This window comes from Drosophila erecta, unplaced genomic scaffold (genome assembly GCF_003286155.1).
Source record: "Drosophila erecta strain 14021-0224.00,06,07 unplaced genomic scaffold, DereRS2 tig00000021-arrow-pilon, whole genome shotgun sequence".
NCBI classification, from domain to species: domain Eukaryota; kingdom Metazoa; phylum Arthropoda; class Insecta; order Diptera; family Drosophilidae; genus Drosophila; species Drosophila erecta.
Window position 1 is genome coordinate 17,834,309 of NW_020825198.1, and position 16,839 is coordinate 17,851,147.

The following is a 16,839-nucleotide window of genomic DNA, read 5'->3' on the forward strand; positions in this document are numbered from 1 at the left end:
ACAATTTCAGGTATCCGTTTTGATATCATGTAAAATTCTCAAAAAATGAAATCTATTAAAGCATGCCAAATACAGTAGCCTCCAATTATTTTACATCCATCTCAACTTGCTTATGCGGTAATGCAATTACGCAGGAGAGCAAGCGCTTTAATGGCAACATATCGATCTTCAATTATATGTTGCAAAGCGCACAGAGTGCTGGAAAAACCAAGCCCCAATGCTGCCCCAAATGAGTTAAGTGGCGAGGAGAATCGGAAATATTTTACCCTTCAGTCGCTCCCAATCTGAGCATTAAACATGTTGTATATGTGATAAAAAGTTGCCATAGTTCTACTTTCTCGCAGTGGCGGCCAGTGTAATTTCATTTCGTTTTTGTCGCGATTTTTCCAGCGCGGAAAATGCTGTCAAGTGTAAAAAATAATAACACGCATCGCGTCAGATTTTCCATGTTTGGTTATGATAATGGAAGGCACAATGAGAGCCCGTTGGATATACTTTTTCATGTGGTTTTTCCGCTGTCAGAAAGGACTTTTCAGGCACATGACACAGGCACATTGGTATTGTGGTTGGTAAATGATTTACAAAACTGTACGTAATGTCTTAACGCATCAAAGAAAATCTTTGACACAGGAAGCAATGAATTCGATTCGAAGTTTCAGCGGGAGGCCGCAAAAGGGTAATGGAACAAGCTAGGGAATATCTGATAAATGTCTGACCGACTGTTTGATACTCATTAGCTCATTTTGTACAGTCTGGCTATATTCTGCATTTGGGAAACTAAACTAGTTGCAATGTAAAGTTAGCACACATCATTGAAAGAGTGTCTTCACTCGCGATATTCAAACTCGTATCTGTTTAATACTCCTCCATTATTAGCAAATGCGCGGTACAAAAGAAAATAAAATGAAAATGGTTTTCAGCATAAATAAAATTACACATGGAATACTTTAAGGAAGGGAGTATTTTTTCTGTGTGAAAAATAAATACATGTCACTGATGTTGTGCTATTACCTTTTTAATCATGTCATTCGAATTATTTTGCGACAGGTTTTTTGTCTTTATTGCGTTTTATTTCGGAATATAATAATATTGAATAATACAGCTCAAACATTGTTGATGTGCAAAAATAAATACGAGTACAGCGCTGCTGCCATTTCCCCCAATGTAAAGAATAATTATTTTAAGTAAAGCTTTGCTCCTCCTGTCATTGTTAATGAAAATATCTTACCCAGCTGGGATTTATTCAAAGAGAATATTCCATCATGACTGTGACCTACACCTCACGTGTGAGTACCTCGAGTGTTGTCAGTAATTTCTTGGGGCTGCTGGTCAGGTAAGTACTCAATATATTGATTCCCATTTTATGCTTAGAAATAATGTCTACTTCAAAGATGGCGCGGCAGTATCTACAAGCTAGTGTGGTTAGATCTCATTGTATTCTTCGGATTGTACTGTTTGCTGGCAATTACATATCGTCTGTTGGTAAATGAGGAGGGAAAACGGTGAGTATTTATTCCTGTTCTGCTTAAGAATAACAAGCTTTGTCCAGGTTCTTTGAGGCCATCATATCGTATTGCGAGAAAAATGGTTCCCTCATTCCACTATCGTTCGTTCTGGGATTTTTCGTGAGAATTGTGATGAACCGATGGTGGGAGCAATACACCACCATTCCTTGGCCAGATGGAATTGCCATTCTGATTAGCACCAGTATCCATGGCTCCGATGATAGGGCCAGGGTCATGAGGCGAACCATCCTGAGATATGTGTGCCTGTGTCAGGTGATAGTCTTCACCATGATTTCGCCGCGGGTGAAGCGCCGATTCCCCACCTACAACCAAATCATCGAGGCTGGCTTTCTGCTGGAAAATGAAAAGAAAATCATTGAGGCCATGGATCAGGCCTTTCCAAGTTATCCGAAGCACTGGATGCCCATCGTTTGGGCAGCTAGTATTGTGATGAGGGCAAGGAGGGAGAACAAGATCCGGGATGACTACGCCGTCAAGACGATCATGGATGAGTTGAACCAGTTTCGCGGGAACTGTGGGTTTTTGCTCTACTACGATTGGATTAGTGTTCCACTGGTCTACACCCAAGTGGTCACCGTGGCCACCTACTCCTTCTTCCTCTTCAGCGTCCTCGGCCAACAGTGGAATGAAAATCATGCCGACGAGGAGGGATCGGAAATTAGGAGATGGTTTCCGATCCTGACCGTTCTCCAGTTTTTCTTTTACATGGGCTGGCTCAAGGTAGCCGAGACGCTGATTAATCCTTTCGGAGAGGATGATGACGACTTTGAGGTATTTATCCAATTGGCATCAAATAGTTTTCATACCTAAACATACAGTTCAATGCTTCGTTTCGCTGCAGCTCAACTGGATAATAGATCGCAATCTCACCGTCTCGTATTGCATTGTGGACGAGATGCACCAGGAGCACCCGGAACTAGTTAAGGATCAGTACTGGGAGGAGGTGTTCCCGAATGAAATTCCATACGCTCAGCCAAATATGCGTCAAAATCCTCCAGCAGCTTCCACGGCCTACATGGAATCACAATCAAAAGTATGTTTCCCTGTTGTATTCTCACTTATGAAGAAGCTACTTTCCTGATTTCCAGCTCCCAAAACGCCATGGATCTGTAACGTCGAATCTTAGTACCCGTTCGCGGAACAACTTCCGACAAAACTTCTTGGGAAGACCATCTGCCACTGGCAGCTACTCAGACTCCATACAAATGGAAGATGGGCCCTCGCGAGTGACCTTCAGTGAGAACCAATTCGACTTGCCACAGGATGACGCGAACAGCTCCCATAAGCCATCGCAATCCACAAGTATATTTTGCACTCTTATCCAAGTTTATTCGGGCTCAATTTTCACTTTGGTCCTTTCAGTTGATTTCAATGAGCTGATTGAGCAGCGTCGTCGCGAGCGAAGGGAACGCATTCGCCACCGATTTTTGGATATGCAAAGTACCCATCTCCGCCACGATACTTCCGGTGCGCCCTACACGATCACAGTGCTTCGCCCTCCCTCCGATGAAGAGCTGTCCGAGAGCCAGGAAGCAGGGGACAGGGCTCAGCAGGATCCATCGGGCAGCAGGGAACCCCCTCCAAATAAAACAGAAAAGCAGGACTAGAGGAAAATCCCATTGTTTCGTTATTTCTCAGTGTCGTCACTGCTCTTATTATCGTCCATGTGCTCGTCCCGTTTTCTTTGACTGATGTAGCTTCTATCGGTCTGGACCTGAGAACTCCGCTGCGGGACATTAGTCCGACTAGATTCCGCTGAATCTGCTCCATTCGAACCGAGCTCCCCCTTAATCAGCTCCATGGCGAGGGCGGTTTGTTGAATCTGCCGGTTGACTCGCTCCCGTTCCCGCTTCTCCTTCAGCCGCTCAAAGTCGTCCTTGCTGCTGGAATTTAGAGTCTTTGTATCCACCTCGACATCCATTTCTTCTCCCATGTTTAAGTCAAGGGTATCCCTACTCTGGTTGTCCAAGGAATACGATACCGACACCGAACTTCTGCTCCAAGTGAACTCGCGGCGTGCAAAGCGGATAGTAACTTCCGGATTGTATTCATCTTCGTCGTCGAAGTCGGTGAAGTCGTTTTCCAAACTCACTTCGCTTTTCGTCGAGGTCACGCGGTGGACTTTCGGGATGCCCAGTCGGGCTGTAGAGGCTTCCGGATGTTCGGCCCTTTCAGACTCCACCGCATATGGCAACTCGGCGGGAAACACCTCGTCCCAGTACTGATCCCGCACCAACTGCGGGTGGTCGTTGTGCATCTCATCAACTATCAAGTAACTGACTTGCAAGTTCCGATCGATCAGCCAGTTCAGCTCGAAGTCGTCGTCGTCATCGCCGAAAGGACAAATCAAGGTCTCGGCCACCTTCAGCCAACCCATAAAGAAGAAAAACTCCAGGGTGCTGAACAACGGAAAGTAGTAACTGACGATGTTATTGTAGTGCTTAATATCCCGGTCGATCCACTGGTGGCCAAATATTGCGGCCACGAAGTACGAGTAGACGGCCAGCGTCACGACCTGGAGGAATAATCTATAATTAGAATAATCTATATACGGTTAGAATGGAGTGGTAACCTGTGTATACACTAGTGGCACTGAGATTGTATCGTAATGGATGAGCATGTTGCAGCCAGCCCGGAATTTATTGAGCTCATCGATCATGGACTTCAGTGAGAAGTCATCCCATATTCTACCTTCCTTCCGAGCCCTTGTTACAATACTGGCGGCCCAAACGAGGGGCATCCAGTACTTGGGGTGCTTTGGAAACTTGACATCCATTGCCTTCATTATGTTTGCCTCGTTGGCATTCAGCAGGCCCACTTCAATCAGCTGGTCGTAGGTCGGAAAACGACGCTTGATAACTGGCGATATCATGGAAAGCACCATGGTCAGCGCCAGGCACACGTATCTCATAATCGTGCGTCTCATCAGACGACCATGTTCATCTTGTCCGCGCACCAAGGCGCTCACATAAACCGCCAGGGGATCTGGCCAAGGAACCGTGATGTACTGATTCCACCAGCGCTCTATAATAATGCCCACATAGAAGCCCAGCACGAAGGAGAGCGGAATCAGGTTGCTGTAGCTGTGGCAGTACATCACAATGTCCTCGAAAATTCTAGGGGGGGTAGAGGTTATGCAAATGGGAACTTTCTAAAAGCGGGTTTATTTAGCTGTACTAATCCTGCGACCCTTATAATAAACATACCCTTTTGAAGTCAATTACTTACGGCTTGTCCACGTCCCTGAGTGCATAGCGATATATTACGGCCGTGAAGTAGAAGCAGCACAGGAATGCCAGCAGATCCACCCATATTATCTTGTAGATACTCGCGCGCCACCTGCCGCATAATCGGAAATTTCAGTAACTTGGGCAATGGGCCAAGCGGAGATGCCTCACCTCATCAAGAGCTTCCAGAAGCAGCCGAAATGGCTGCATGTTGCCACCTCGGCGGTGTAAGAGACAGTCATACTCGAAAATTGTCAATTGGAAAACTTTAATAATGCCGAACGGCTGGGAAATCGACTTGGCAATGGCAATGACAATTGGAATGGAAATTTGAAGGGGAAGGAGAAACACTTGGTGAGGCCATAAGCAAAGCCAACTTTGAAATTAGTTCTAGTCTTCGGTTTGGCTCCGGGGTAATTTTCCCACTCAAGCATTAAACGAAGGCAATTTGGTAGGCGCGTCACATTTTGTGGGCGTAATTATTTAAATTAGATCATTTATATTTGCCGCCAGGCCAACAGACAACAACCCACAAAGGCCAATTTGCCACACGCCCTGGCCGCACATGTGATGAAGTCTGCTCCTGGTCCTCCTGCTCCTCCTGCTCCTTCCCATGTGTGTTTGCCTATATACGAGTATGTGGGATATCTGCTTGTCTGGCGGCATCAAGAAGGTGCAGTAAAATTTTAATACCCAGCAAACACTGTGAATACGGCAATGATGTGATTTTTCCCACTCCAACGCGGCGGAATGTGTGAAGAGCACTCCGAACGAGTATCTTATCGGCGAAATTCTGCTAATGTTCCTGTCGCTATTGGAATATATCTGCAAAATATCAAGGCTTAATTCTATATATTGGTTATAGATTTTACAAATTCAAATGAATGTGATATTACAAAATATTTAATACATTTTTAATTCGAAGCACGTGTTTTGAAAAAGTATTAGTGTTAATGAAATTTGTCTTGTGATTGAGTTGGACGTGAACCTTGTTTATTCTGTGAAGTACCAGATATAAAAGCGCAAGTGATAATAAACTCAATAAAAATGGGTTTGGTTTAACAATGTTTCTAATCAGTTGATAGATTACTAAACAGCTGGTAAAGCTTGCAACGAACTAATGTGGTGCTAAGATTTTGAGCAATAGTGTGGACTATACAAATGGCAATCAATGGAATGAATATGTGGTTAAACAGACCCATCTATACGGAGAATATCAACACCTGAGCAATGCAACCGAACTAGATTTGTTAATGGGCTTATCTGGTATCAGCAATCATATCTGCACTTACGAAATCCGGCATTCATTCACTTTCTTATATGGCCTGGGTTTACGTAATTGTAGATTTCAGGGAGATAAGGCTCATAAGGTGGGTTCTGCTAATCGAATGCAGTTTTGATTGCGTCTAATAAACTTGGAGAAAGTCAATAGAGCTTATACACTTCTAAAAATTGAAAAATTGGCACTCGACAGCTAACGACAATAAAAGCAGCAACCTCTAGACAAAAACAACATGAAACAATAGCAGTGCGAAGACGAGCAGAAAGCATTTATAATTGTGTTCGTCTGTGCGATATTATTACTGCATTCCACTATATAGACGGCCGGCCAGTTCTCGTAGCGCTCTCCATATATAGGGCCCACAATATTATCTTACACTTTCAGTTAACGCTACACACCGAAACCGTCAACAAGCGCGCTGTGCGGTAGTGCGAGAGAGGCAGCGATACGGTGCGAGAAAGAGAGAGCAGCACGAGCGGGAGAAAAGTACGAATGCTCGAAATCTAAAGCCAAATAACCGGCAGATCGGAAATGAAGCAAAAACGTGAATACAAACAGTGTTATCTAAAACAACATAAATAACAAAATTCTGGAATTGCCTTGCAGTGGCGGCGAAAGCAAAAGCAAAAAGCACAGAACAAAAATCTGTTCTTTCGCTATCGCAAGATCATAAAACCGAAAGTCGGAAAACAACAACAAAACCTAACAACAGCAATATCACAGCAGCACATCGAAAACAGAACCAGCAAGATGCGACGTCACACAGTGTGACTCAGTCCCTCTCCCTCGCTCCTGCGCCCCTCCCGCTCGCACACCTGTTAATTTTTTTGTATTCGCTCTAATTACAACCCAGATCATTCTGAAACCCTCCGATCTCCGACAAGCGCCTTATCTCCCCTAAATCCGGACGACTCGCCTTCGTCTCTTATCAGCTTACTTCGGGTGTGCACTGAGAGAATTCTTGCCCACTCTAGATTTAGATTTTCTGAGTCGATTTCAAAGAGTAAGCGTTTCTTTCTTACAATTTATTCATGGTTCTCACCTATACTTATGAAATATATTTACATATCTCCTGTGATCGGCCTTCAATTATCTGTACTGAAATTTAAATATGGTTGTGTTTGGTTTTATATTATAAAACCCAATTTTTTTTAAGGATAAGAACACTGATAAAAAAATGCCTTCATATGGAGTGAAAAAACTGTGTTTCTAATAATATAAATTACAATATAAATATTTGAAAATTATTCAAACAAAAGTTGTAATTTTTTAATTTTTTTAAAAATTATTTTGGATAGAACTATTGAAAAATGTAAACCGTTTTCATTAGCAATGCTGGTTAAAGTTTGAAATTTTGTTGGATGTCATTTTTTTTTTAATTTAAACAGTTTTCAGTAGTGATAGGAAGAAATGGATTTCGAATTATAATTTTCGAACGAACGAAATAAAGACACCCCTGCAATTTTAGATACGTTTTTCTCGCCGTGTACCCCGCTCTCCGCGTCCATGGCTGGCAGTCACTCTCCTCGGGCGGCGGGGGAGACTCGAGTTCGGCTCGCCGGCCTGGTGGTCTTATCTTAGGAGGAGTGTGCGAAGAATTCGCGGCTGTAATACGACACCAACAGCCTGCAGACAGACGCTCCCAGATCGCCAAGTATGTCGGTCCAAGTCTTGGTGTCCGTTTTCTATTGTTTTGAGTGAGGGAAAATTAATAATATACTTGCAATTCATTAATGAGAAACAGACAAAGGCGGGCGACAATATTAGCTTAGAGTGCATTGAATCAACAGCTGCAATTGGAATTGAATAGAAGTGAGGACAGCGGTGTTTCAAAGTCGGTGAGTGCGGAATCAAGTGTACCACAATTATATAAACTTAGCATAACTTTGCATTCGACAAGTCCGGCAAACTCACCTAGATCCACTTAATTATCTTCGTTTGGAGCAGAGCAAACGAATTATAAAGTTAATAATAGAAAGGCAAATAAGGCTGCACAAGATATTCTACGTAGAAACTCGAGCATCTGCTTCTTATCAAAGTGTGGAAGAGGTGTGGGTACTGTGGTTAGTCACCTCTTGGAAAAATATAATAGTGAATGATTTATAGCGGATGCACCCAAGTCCTTCGCCTAATTCTTAAAAACATGAGAGTTTTATTTGCACAATGATGCATGGCTGGGTAGAAACTGTATTTTAAACTAAAGAAATTGTATCCTTGCATAGCTACTTTACTTATAGATAATGTACTTAACCGATTCCCAATAAGCGATTGCCTTCCACACTTTCCAACGAACGGCGCCTTCGAAAACTTTTCCATTGAAGCTTCTCCACCCTAAAAACCTTGGCACATACCATACCCTACCTATGTATATACTACCAATGCTGAATTCTAAATGGAACAATCGCGTTCAGACTCACAATAGCCTCGCCATTTACGATTACATTTTGAGCTCCATTATGTGCATTATACAATTAAACGGCGTCACAAGATAAGACAATACGCGGATCGAAGTGCACTATGATCTTGTCTAAACCTCTGAAACACCCCAGCTAATTTTGTTCTTTTTAGAATTCCAGGGTTTACTGAACTCTCCGCCAATCGAGAAGATAGCTACTGAAAAATGGTTCGCCAGCTCTCGCCCTGGAAGGTTCTGACCCGGCGCAAAAATCTCCAGCCAGATGGCAGCGAGGGGGATACGAAGCTAAATCGGGTGTTGGGTCTATGGGACCTCACGGCCCTGGGCGTGGGTTCCACCTTGGGAGCTGGGGTCTACGTGCTGGCCGGGCAGATAGCCAAGGATCAGGCGGGTCCCTCGGTGATGATATCGTTCGCCATCGCGGCACTGGCGTCTCTGCTGGCAGGTGAGTTCGACTTGGTGTGAAGTAAAGCCCCTGTAAAGTGAATGAGCTGCTAATGGATTCCTAAACGAATTAAATATGAATACGAATTGTAGTCCTCCACACAATCGCAGTGTATATAGCAATTTATGAACTTAGGAGTTTCGTTTTGTGTGCCTGCAATTACAAAAATGTAGCTTCTAGCTGCACATATTTCCTAATTAATTAATATTTTGTAATTTTCATGTTTTCCTGCAGGAGTGTGCTATGCGGAATTTGGCGCCCGAGTGCCCAAGGCAGGATCGGCCTATGTATATAGTTATGTCTGCATCGGGGAATTCGTGGCTTTTGTCATTGGATGGAACCTCATGTTGGAGTACGTCATTGGCACCGCCAGCGTTTGTAGGGGAATCAGCCTGTACCTGGACTCCTTACTGAATGATACACTGAAAAACACATTCGCCGAGATTGCTCCTATGAATGTCAGCTTCTTGGGCAGCTACTTTGACTTTTTGGCCTTTGGCTTAGTGGTGGTTTTTGGCGGTGAGAGCACTGATTAAATAATTTAAGTAGAGAATGACTCTTAATGTTTCATATAAATGTTTCAGTTGCACTGGCCTTTGGTGTGGAGACATCGACTATGGCAAACAATTTTGTGACGTGCTTAAATATATTTATTTTGGGATTCGTCATAGTCGCAGGCGCTGTTAAAGGTAAATATATATATTGGTAACTCATATAATTTAACTTATCCATATGTAATTGGTATGAACGAAATTCTAGGAATTTCAAGAACGTTCTAACAACATAATAGAGTAATCAAAAGATCTGATTCCCGATTTTGTTGTTTAATTAATTAATGTTCTTTGTTCTTTCTCCAGCCGACTTTTCCAACTGGACGGTGGATCCGAGTACTGTGAGTGCGAATTCTACCATCGGAGCAGGGGGCTTTTTCCCCTTTGGATTTGAAGGCACTCTTCGCGGAGCAGCCACCTGCTTTTTTGGCTTTGTGGGATTCGATTGCATCGCTACCACGGGAGAAGAGGTTCGGAATCCTCGACAAAACATCCCGAAATCGATTCTGCTCTCGCTGCTGATTATCTTTTTGTGCTATTTCGGAGTGTCCACTGTACTGACACTGATGCTGCCGTACTACATCCAAGATGTTAACGCACCACTGCCTTATGCCTTCGAATATGTGGGTTGGCCAGTGGCCATGTGGATTGTCACCGTGGGTGGCTTGGTGGGCCTGCTGGCCAGTCTCTTTGGCGCACTGTTTCCACTGCCCAGGGTGATGTACTCGATGGCCCAGGATGGCCTTTTGTTCAAATTTCTGGGCAAAGTGAGCCCGAGATTCCGGGTTCCAGTCACTGGATCCATTGTGGCCGCTCTTTTTACCGCCGCCATTGCCGGTCTCTTCGATTTGTCCCAACTGGTCAGCCTGCTGTCCATCGGCACTTTGTTGGCCTACAGCGTTGTGGCCATATCCATAATGCTCCTCCGATATATGGACAATTGCGAGGTGGACGACAATCCAGGACAGAGGGAAGTCAGAGCTTCGGAAACCACTTCTTTGACTTCGAGTTCCGAGCGATTCACATTCGGCTCGGTGTGCACACAACTGTTTAATGTTCATCGAATCCAGGAGCCCAACGCCATATCCTCGAGAATTGTGGGAGTGCTCTCCACGTTGTTTTGTGAGTACTTAATATATCCATCTCAATTGTATTCTATTTTACTCCTATTTAGGCCTAATTGCCTTGGGAGTCGGAGTGCTCATTATGCAGGCACATTCTTTGATCGCCTCCAAAGAAGTCTGGGCCTTGACACTCCTGGTTGTGTTGGTGGTGCTCATGATTTTGGTCATCTTTCTGATTTGCCTCCAGCCCAGAGAAGCTCGCGGTAGATTGTTCAGAGTTCCCTTTGTGCCGATTGTTCCTGCCATCAGTATCTTCATCAATATATATCTAATGCTTCAACTGGATACGTGGACGTGGATACGATTTGGGGTCTGGATGATTGTGGGTGAGTCGCACTCCACATTAAACTCCTTCTGCATGTGGTAGAATGTAATGCATGTGCACCTTCGTACTAACTTAAATGTCCTAGGTATACCCGTTTTTCTTGCATGCTGGTATTTATACGATTGTAAGAATCCAGAGAAGAGAAACCCCGAGAGATGGGCCTTCTACAAGGCTCTAAAAGGATTGCAAGACAGTCGAGAGCAGGAGTATCATTGCATATCCAAGGAGAGTGTTCTGACTCTGGAAACGCAGCTGAAGAAGAGTCCGAGCAGTAGCTTGGATCAAATTCAGAACCTAAGTGACGTGGGCGACGAGTTAATCGAAGTAAAGAATGCCAATGGAAAGGTGTTCTACGTGGAGGATACCAAGAGTGAGAACTCCACTGCCACTTTGGGCTCCAACCCAGAAGCTCCATCGCCGGAGGACGAACAGTCGGTAATCGCCATGTTGGACGATGTCCTGGATGCCGAGGATACGCAGCAAAGCCAGCAGGAGCTGGACCTCCAACAGCAGATGATTTTCGAGCGGCACTTCAGCCTGGACTCGGAAATGTATCCAAGTGTTATAGAAACCGTGATTGTGGCCACCGTTCACAGCAGCAGCGATGACGATGAAGTCCAAAGTGGGCTTTGCCTTAAATCGAGTAGATACGATGAATGCAAACTGGTGGCCCATCAAATGCTGGAGGAGTTGTTCAATAGCGAGGCTTTCTATGAACAGTTGGAGCAAGTTAAGGCCACAGAGGCTCCTCTGGTGAAAGGGGATAAATTGGAGGAGGCAGCTGAACCTGTAAATGATTCTGAGGCTGCCAAGCCTGTGTTTGTACTCCAGCGTTTGGGCTCCCAGACTTCCCTCATATCTCAGGTCTCCTCCATTGAGGATCCGCTGCACTCGGCCAAGTTTAAAGACCGATTAAGCCACATCATTATGAATGCCAGTGCCCACCAGATGAAGGCAGTGGCCAAGAGATCCGACGACGTGGATGGCGAGGAGCACGAGGAGCAGGAGGAGCAGAAGGCGGTGCCCCCAGCCAGGCCGCTGCTAAAGCAATCGAAGAGCGAAACCGATGTGCGTCGCTTAATGCTCAAGGCCATCAGCGAGCTGAAAATCGACCGTAATGAGACTGGTAATGCTGATGAGGTCCCCACCGAAGTGCCCACCACCACTGAAAGCGCCTCAAAGGAGCCAGTTCCCGGTGCAGTTCCTATTGCAGCTCCAGTTGCAGCGGCGGGTGGTAGCAGCATACCGCGTCCACCTAAATTCGATCCGGTGCTGTACAAGACCATCAACAGCATTAGTTTACGCAAACAGCGACCCAGTTTGAATCGCCAGCATATCGTGGATGCCAAGAATCCGGCGCTTTTGCGACCGGAATCGCAGACGGAGACGCGTCCGGATCCTGGCGAGCAACCGGAGCCAGTGCCAGAGCCGTTGCCATTCAAAGCCAAATTGGAGGCCATATTGCAGCGGGGTCCCTCACACCGAACCCAGCAGCATCCGGACTTGGTGCGTCGCCAACGTCCGCAGTCCACCTACATAGAGGTGGAGGAGGTCGAGAGCTGAGGGGCTCCATACGTACCTGCACATTACGGTCCCCATGCCAACCCATCCAAGCCCGATAGCCCCTGGTGAAACCAAAGAGGGTGCCATTTTACCCCCCAGTTAAAAGTAGTTAGGTCCGGCACGTGAATCGGAATGCAAGTGCAACTGGTCCTGTACATATTTAGCATAGCTGTAGTTACTAGTTGGTAGTTAGAACGGGCTGCCAGCCATCCTAGATTATAAGTTCAGTGTGGGTTGTAGCTGTAGGTCTATAAACATTTTTAAACACAAATTAAACCAAAAAGAGTTATTAAAGACAATTCATGACCTATTTCTTATGATCTAAAATGAGTTCACTATTAATTGCAGCTAAGCGTTTTTATCGGCATCCCACTAGGCAGAGCACGAAAGTCATTGAATAACCAGGATGCTACAATAAAAATGCTTTGGCATATTTATATACTAACAAATATACCCATTTAAGGGTATTTATTTCCTGAGTATTTAACGTCTAATTATGAAATATATAGTAGTAAATCGCAGACTTACAGCTCAGCCCTCACAAAGCCACATAAATTAGTCCGCATGCTAGCTAACTCAAAACTAGTCGTAAAGTATTAAGCAAAGCGGTATTATACGTGTCAAACCTAAGTGCATGCCTAAGCTACCCCACATACCCAAACTAATCGGCTCTCCACTCGCATAGGACTTTCCATATACTTTTTCTACGGACTGCCCAACAGCTACAGGGAAATGAAGCGACAAAGGGCTGGATGGCAGAAGCTCAAATACAGCGATCGTCTGTGAACGGGAAGCATCGAAATGCAGATGATTATGTATCTATAAAGGTGTACATACGAGTAAGTGTACCCGGTTGCATCACCAAGCCAAGTTGATAAATTGTACACAATTTGTTGGTTATAAATAAAAATCTAGTTGTAATTAATAAAAGTCGCATGGGCTTACCTGAATGGGCCCGAAAGGAAAGACAAGTATGGACAGAAAGAAATGTGGACGGCAACTGCAGCCGCTTCCGGAATCGATTTCCCGATGATCTCAGAAATACGTGGAGTGTGCTGTATTAATAACCCAATGAATGGGGATCGTTCATTGTCGTTTGATTCCCAGTGGCCTTCCCGACTGCACTGACTTTGATAAATTAATTGGCATCGGCTGATCGTCGAGCGAGAGTGCGCACTCTGCTCGGGGAGTGGTTTTCCCCTTTGCCCTTCGGAGTTTTCCTCGTGAGTTTTCCACTGGGCTTACACAGGAAGAAACAGGCGAAGGGAAAATGAATTTCAAGAACTTTTCCTTGGGAAGAAACTCACAATTCTATTTATATATCAACTTGGTATGCGTGCAGGTTGTGAGGGCTACAACGCGAATTGTAGTACACTTTTCGCGCAGTGCCGCCTTCCCCTTGCTTTGATTTCGATTAGAAGGAAACATCCCCTCGGGCAGCCCGTTTCCCCTTTCTGTCTCAGAGGCAAACTACGCTCTGATTTATGCGGACATTCGTTTGGGCCCTTCTTTGGTCAGGTTGCTGATGCTTCTGTTTGAACTACTGGTGCTGGATTTGATGCCAGTCTGGAGATTTGTGTAACCACAAGACGAAGACGAAACAACTGGCGACTGCCTGGCGTCCAACTCCACGGCGGAGATGGACTGGACTGCTTTTGAACTTGGGATTCGGAGTGAAAGTGGAATGGTGCGGGGTAGCTACTACTTTTGTGCTGCGTAAGTGTAACAAATTGTAATCGTATTTGGCGGGGACTTTGTCTGGGGCGTGCCCCTGACTTCTCCGCCCGCCCCTGCTTTATTATTATTAACTTTGTTATGGGCCTGGGAGAGGAGTCTATGTCTATCTGGTCGCATAGTCGCTAGTCCCAGAAGTCGTCTGGTGGTTGTTTGGTTGTTTGGTTGCGCGCTACACTTGCTCACTGACTGTCCGCCCCCTTTATCTGTGGACCGTTCAAATAGTTTTATGGCATATTTATGGGCGCCGAACTTAAAGTCCCCTGGCTAAGACTTTAAGACCAGGAAAGGGGCAGTTTTGGGGGTGTAGTTCACATTGCCAAGGCATTGACATCAGGCTCTGTGACAAATTGGCACAGAGCGAAACTAATTAATGCAGGGGGAATACGACAACTTTGGATATTGCATTCCTCTGCTTGGGGAGGAAGTTATTGGAGGATGGGTGGGGTAAATATTCATATGGGATGTACGAGTATGATTCCATAAATAAGAACCAACTGCATTGAATCGGATATGGCAAACTTGGCAAAAGCGGGTGACATAAATCCCAAGTCTTACAATGGATGCTAAATAAGGAGTACAAATTAATTTCCAAAATATATGTTCAATTATAATTTGTTAAGGAAACATGTGTTTTTCCGACCTTTTTACCCTGCCAAAGTCATGTGATTTTCTGGCTCCAAATGAGTTAAGTCTCATTTGGAACAAAACCCCCCTCATTTTTTGCCAAACAATCTCTGCTCAAATTGGTTTTCGGTCGTGTAATCATTGCTCAGCTCAAATAACATATACACCCATCCTAACTCCTTCGCTGCGATGCTTTTGTTTGAAGTTTCGTTAGTTTGTTATTATTTCCACCGCCATCTAAAGCGGCTTTTCCATATTCATAAAAATTGCGAGTTTCACCCACACGCTCGCATTCTGACTGGACATAATCCTCTTAACGTGGCCGGACAGGAAAACTCTCGGCGTATTCCGTTCGACTTTGGCGTGTCTCCCTGATTTTCTCGTATTTTGTTTTGCCGGATTGTTTCGAAAATTAAAATATGTGCTGGGAGGGATGAGGGTTTTAGCCAGCAGCGGAAGTTGTCATCATCATTTGTCAGGTAAATGCGGGCTGCAGTTGCAGTTACCACACTACCCAACTACCCAACTACCGACTACCGACTACCCACTACCGACTGCAGACTGCTAGCAAAGTCAATGGCACTCGACAAAAACATTTTGTCAAAACAACGGAGGCGGCTGCTACTGTACGCAAAGTGGATCAGTGGATTTGTCCCTTTCAAATAGAAGAACAGAAAAAAGTAATTTTCGTTGCAACAGCTGCACAAATGCAGGACTTGAACTCACCCGACGAACCAGGAAAAAATGGAAAAAAGGATTAGCATTTCGGTTTAGTTGTTTGTCCAATCGGTCATGACAACCAGCAACGGATATGGTGCATCTTTTCAGGTCTTCGGTACTGGATTCTGGATTCTGAATGCTGCATTCCGGATTTCGGATTTTGGATTTTGGATTTCGGGTTTTGGCTCTGCGGTCCGTGCATACATATGTTAAGCAGGATTGCCTTCGGATGCGATAATCTCATTGAGGAGGTTCGACCCGGTAAATGAATTACTCTTTAATGGGCTTGAAAAGGTATCCTGTGGCTGCGGTCTTGAGGTCAAGTTGAGGGAGATTAATACTAGAAAATTGTGTTTTTCCGGTTGTTCATTCAAAAAGGATTTCCTGAAAGGAGTTTCAGCCTAAGAAGTTAGCTACAGGTTTTTAATGAGGAAGTACCCTTTTCCGGTTCTAATGTCGTTTGTGAAGCTAAACGTTCATTAAATTTGTGCGTATTTCTTAAAAAAAATATTGGTTACAATTAAAAATTTATGTACGAAAAGTTATAACTATTTGAATTATTTTATATCTTAAACAGACTAGTAAAACCTCAAAAACTCCATATCTTCAGAGCTTAGGGCTTGTTATTTTAAATCAATTAATAATTATTATGTTTTCAAAAACCCAAAAATTCGAAAAATATATTAAATACAGCATAATGTGGCTTACCCTTGCTCACCGACCACTTATTCTCATTTATTTCCTACAATCAATGCCAAGTGGCGTGGTAGGAATCCATCTGCAATTGTTCTCCAGTTCGGACTTTTACACAAGAAATGAAAGAATAAAAAGAATCTCTCAATTGCGAAGACACCTTGCCCATTGGTAATCACAATTATGTTCGAATTACAATTCGCTTGATTTTCAGCACTTCTTCCTAGAGTGCTGCCCCTCCATTAAAATCGCAATCCGAAGCAGCAGTTCTGTGGCTCCTCAGCTAGTTCTAGATTCTTGGGTGCTCCTCATAATTGCTCCTTTGTCATTTGCCACAACGCACAATGGATTCAAGAAAATGGTCGAGGGAAAAATAATACGCTGTTGATTTTCTACTCGACTTCAATTGATTTCTATGAGCTATCTGTGTGCCTCTAATTTTTTCTCATTTATCTTGTTCGGGACAAATGGTTTGTGCTTGTCATAACCTTTCCTACTTCTACGATTTTTTAGAAAATCTGCTCCTCCTTCCCGCTGCCTTCTCCTTGTATCCTGGGGCATTGGACAATTTTTAAAGAAGAATAATATTTACCAAGCCACTCACAA

The 16,839-nt window shown here is 44.3% G+C and overlaps 3 protein-coding genes across 4 annotated transcripts; 2 read left to right on the forward strand and 1 right to left on the reverse strand.

Moving 5' to 3' along the window:
* The first annotated feature begins 1,245 nt into the window (after positions 1-1,245).
* LOC6544608 (bestrophin-4) lies at positions 1,246-3,140 on the forward strand. The gene is made up of 6 exons (XM_001973034.3): positions 1,246-1,333; positions 1,392-1,502; positions 1,550-2,297; positions 2,368-2,559; positions 2,615-2,828; positions 2,889-3,140. The coding sequence occupies exons 1-6, from the start codon at positions 1,263-1,265 to the stop codon at positions 3,131-3,133; spliced, it is 1,581 nt and encodes a 526-aa protein (XP_001973070.1). The 5' UTR covers positions 1,246-1,262; the 3' UTR covers positions 3,134-3,140.
* A 9-nt stretch (positions 3,141-3,149) lies between these two features.
* Positions 3,150-5,040, reverse strand: LOC6544309 (bestrophin-2). Its single transcript, XM_001973035.3, has 4 exons — positions 4,925-5,040; positions 4,755-4,865; positions 4,099-4,642; positions 3,150-4,041 (listed from the first exon to the last, which is right to left on the reverse strand). Exons 1-4 carry the CDS (start codon positions 4,993-4,995, stop codon positions 3,154-3,156), a joined length of 1,614 nt encoding a protein of 537 aa, XP_001973071.1. The 5' UTR covers positions 4,996-5,040; the 3' UTR covers positions 3,150-3,153.
* Positions 5,041-7,450: 2,410 nt separating this feature from the next.
* LOC6544310 (cationic amino acid transporter 2) lies at positions 7,451-13,425 on the forward strand. 2 transcript variants are annotated; one of them, XM_015158546.2, is made up of 7 exons: positions 7,451-7,873; positions 8,604-8,896; positions 9,131-9,415; positions 9,481-9,585; positions 9,754-10,569; positions 10,622-10,897; positions 13,145-13,425. In XM_015158546.2, exons 2-7 carry the CDS (start codon positions 8,656-8,658, stop codon positions 13,243-13,245), a joined length of 1,824 nt encoding a protein of 607 aa, XP_015014032.1. In that variant the 5' UTR covers positions 7,451-7,873; positions 8,604-8,655; the 3' UTR covers positions 13,246-13,425. The 2 variants fall into 2 exon arrangements, with proteins under 2 accessions (XP_015014032.1, XP_026833410.1); XM_026977609.1 differs by having other exon boundaries at positions 10,982-13,171.
* The last annotated feature ends 3,414 nt before the right edge of the window (positions 13,426-16,839 follow it).